Consider the following 3528-nt stretch of genomic DNA (forward strand, 5'->3'; position numbering starts at 1 on the left):
TAACCTCTCAATACAACGAGTATCTGTACAAGCCCTGGAAAGGATACATTTCCCTGTGAAAGCTAAAGCTAAAGCCTGGGTGGAGAGCAACACCTGTTATCTCTCTAACCCCAGAGGCATTGACAATGTCTATATTGTCCTTAAGACCCCAAAGGCTTCTACAGGTCTTCCTATACACAGTGTCATCCTAAGTGTATGTAGCAGGTGTTTATCATAAAATCTAACCAAACAGCAGCAGTGCATTAGAAATTTGTAATGTTGACTTCGGCCTTTTACAAGATTGGATATTTGTTTCTAGACAGAAGTTCTGATCCCTGAGCTCACATACATGCTCACACTACTATGACAATCTGCCATGCTCAACACACACTGAAAAACTCAGCCTTACTCACAGACTCCTTTGGTCTCTAATAAGACTCATGAGAAATGGCTCAACAATTCAGACCACTTGCTGCTTTTGCAGAGGATCTCAGTTCTGTTCCCAAGCACCTATGTCAGGCATGTCACAAGCACATATAACTCCATTTCCAGGAAATATGACACCTTCTTCTGGATTCCAAGGGTACATGCACACACATGCACATACATACACAAAAACACACAGGTATATACCTAATTTAAAATAATAAAATAAATAGTATTTTTTAAAAGACTCACATGTTCGGTATTACATCCAGTGACCCTCACGCCAGCACACAAGGCACTGGCTGCTCTCTCATTATTGAACACTCTGAACTGAACATATCCTGCAGTGAATTCATCTGAAAAGAAAAGGAAAAAAAAAGCAGTCAAGGAAGGGTACAGAAATAGTTCACTTAAGGTCAATATTAAGATTATAAGTGCAAGGCACAGGTTCTAGATCAACACATTTGAAACACTGGTGGCAGCTACATGGTGGTGCACACTTTTAGTCCCAGCACTTGGAAGGCAGAGGCAGGCTGATCTCAGAGTTCAAGGCCAGCCTGGTCTACAGAATGAGTTCTAGACTAACCAAACCTACACATAAAAACCCTGTTTCAAAAACTGAAAAGAAAGAAAGAAAGGAGGAAGAGACAGGGGGAGGGAGGGAGAGAGAGAGAAGGAGGCAAGGAGGGAGTGAGGGCGGGAAGGGGGGAAGAAAGAGAGAAAGAATTAAAGAAGGAAGGAAGGAAAGGGAAAAGAAAGGGAGAAAAAAGGAAAGAGATAAAGAGAAAGAAAGAGAGAATAAAAGAGACAGATAGAATGATTGACTGACTAGTGGAATGTGACACCTCCGTGACCCATGGCTGAAGCATCCCACCCAAAAATGTAGACAGGAAGAGCCTTTTCAAACCCCAGAGCCCAGGAGTTAATATTCAAAGACCCCAAACTGCTGAAGGCTTCTATGAAGATAAACAAAGGAAGAGAGCACTGACCTCCGAGGGACAGTCACAGCAGCTAGCCAATATATTGACTCTACTCATTTTAAAATATTATATGCCAACCATTAGTAATAAGAGCTTGAAATTACACAGCATAGGCTCAACCTCTATGAGGGGTAAGTGCCACCTTTGGATTTATATTAAATAAAACAATAGTCACACCTCACAGCAGAAATCAATCTCTATTTTGTTTCTGTTGTTCTCGTTCTTTTGTTGTTGTTTTTGTTGTTGCTGCTGCTGCTGTTTTGCAGCACGAACGTGGACCTGGCCTATCCCTGAGAAAGCAGTGAATGGTATAAGGATTGCTAGAAGTCGATTCTAGAGCTAAGGTTCCCCAGAGCAAATGCCAACTCTCCTGCTTATCCTCTGTGCTCTCAGCCAAGTTCCTGAACCTTCAGTGCTCCAATCTCCTGGTCTGTAAACTGGGTTAGTTATAGTTCAGAGCTTAAGGGTAATCATGAGAATAAAGTGAAACAAAACACAAACATTCACAGAAGAAGAGCAGGCAGCAATGGTTGGTAAATGACTGCTGCTTATCATAACTGAATTGATCACCCATGTCCTGCAGAGAGTTCAGAGGAGCATTAATAGACTCACTCTGGCCAGAGGGGGAGTAATAAGAGGCTGTCTTCTGAGCATCACCAAAATCCTAAACCACAGGTAATGCTGGACCATTGTCAGTCCAACACTTTCCTCCTCCGTATTTCACCGGATACTTCTATAAAGAAGAAAAGAAGGTACTGGGTAAGGACTACAGCATTGGAACTTCCATGATTGCTGCCCTGCCTGGAGAAGCATTGCACTGGACCAGTAACTGAGACTGTTTCCAAACCAGTCAGACAAGAAAGATTCCCTTCCTATGTCTCTCCCTCTCCCCCTCCACTTCTCCCTCTACCCCTTCCCCTCCCTCTCTCCCTGTCTCCCTCTCTCCCTCTCCCCCTTCCCCTCTCGATCGCCCCCTGTCCCCCTCCCTCTACTCTGCTTTCTACATATCCCTTCTCCTTGCCTTCCTTGGCTCAAATGGCCTAAGAGAACCATCATTATTCTTTAGAGTTAGGGAAATATGGGCCACAAGCCTGTGGGGTGATGGTTTGCGCCCAACTTCAAACACCTGCCTCTCTCCACACCCACGAAGAAGCCTCAGCCAGTAGTTTTGAGTACCTGGTAGAGGCCAAACAGATTATGGCCCAAGTGTTGCAGGAAGCCAGTGAAGGTGCGGTACCTCAGCAGGGAGCTTTTCCTCCAGTTGTGCAGGGGGCTATTGTTGGGCACATGCCAGATGCCCAGGTTCTCTGCCTGGATGTCGAAGTAGCCAGGGTTCTGGAAAGCAACCAACACTGAGTCTGACCAGAGCAGAAGAGTTCACTGAGCAAAAGACCCATATGCACAGTGCTCAGCAGAGCTGACCTCTCTGGGCTCCAGCCATGCTCAGATACCCCCAGTTCCAAGGATAATGGTCCCACTGCCACCACCTACTTACCTTTGAGCCTAGATGGGTGAGTTTGGGATTCAGGATCAGTATTTTTCACTCCTTCATACCTATGTCCCTTCCAGCCCTTTCCCTGGCATGCTTGAGCCACACTCACATCCTCACACTTTCCCAGCATGGACCAGAGAGGGCACCAACCTTGTAGTCATCACTTGTGGCACCCTCTGCAGACCCAAAGGTGTTGTAGTTGGCCCAGTTGCCATCCCCCTCTGGGTAATCAGCTCTGTTGCCTTGCTGACTGGACCAGCGATCGCCCACAGTGCACTTCCCGCGCATGTTGTTCTCGTGCACACTAGCAACCAGGGTCCAGCCACCACCTGCAGTGGTCATGTCACAGAAGGTTTGGTAGATGACACCATTCTCCGTACGCAGGAAATAGAGGCCATCTGTGGAGAGAACCGGTCCACAGTCCTCCTCTGTGCAGGCTCAGTTACCATCTCAGCTCCAGAAGCCAGATGGCTCAAGGATCTACAAACATGGCTAATGCCTCTTCCCCCGAGTGTCCTACCACATGTGTTTCTGGGGATACTGGGATCCACCTGAGTTCACTAAGCCATGTTTCTTGACTGAGGCAGAACACAGAGTTACTCAAACTATCAGTGATGTTTCTCCTAAAGTTAAACATAGTATTATCAAAGG

The 3528-nt window shown here is 46.2% G+C and overlaps 1 protein-coding gene across 1 annotated transcript in view; it reads right to left on the bottom strand.

Annotated features, from left to right (window-relative positions):
• Window positions 1–657: 657 nt before the first annotated feature.
• The window catches only part of LOC110288487 (intelectin-1a-like), a gene marked incomplete at its 3' end in the record, with an annotated part of 6462 nt that continues 3591 nt past the window's right edge, over window positions 658–3528 (bottom strand). Inside the window, 4 exon segments of the mRNA XM_029473856.1 lie at window positions 658–761; window positions 1998–2118; window positions 2562–2720; window positions 3028–3275. Coding sequence (XP_029329716.1) covers window positions 658–761; window positions 1998–2118; window positions 2562–2720; window positions 3028–3275 — 632 coding nt within the window.

This window comes from Mus caroli, unplaced genomic scaffold (genome assembly GCF_900094665.2).
Source record: "Mus caroli unplaced genomic scaffold, CAROLI_EIJ_v1.1 scaffold_23032_1, whole genome shotgun sequence".
NCBI classification, from domain to species: domain Eukaryota; kingdom Metazoa; phylum Chordata; class Mammalia; order Rodentia; family Muridae; genus Mus; species Mus caroli.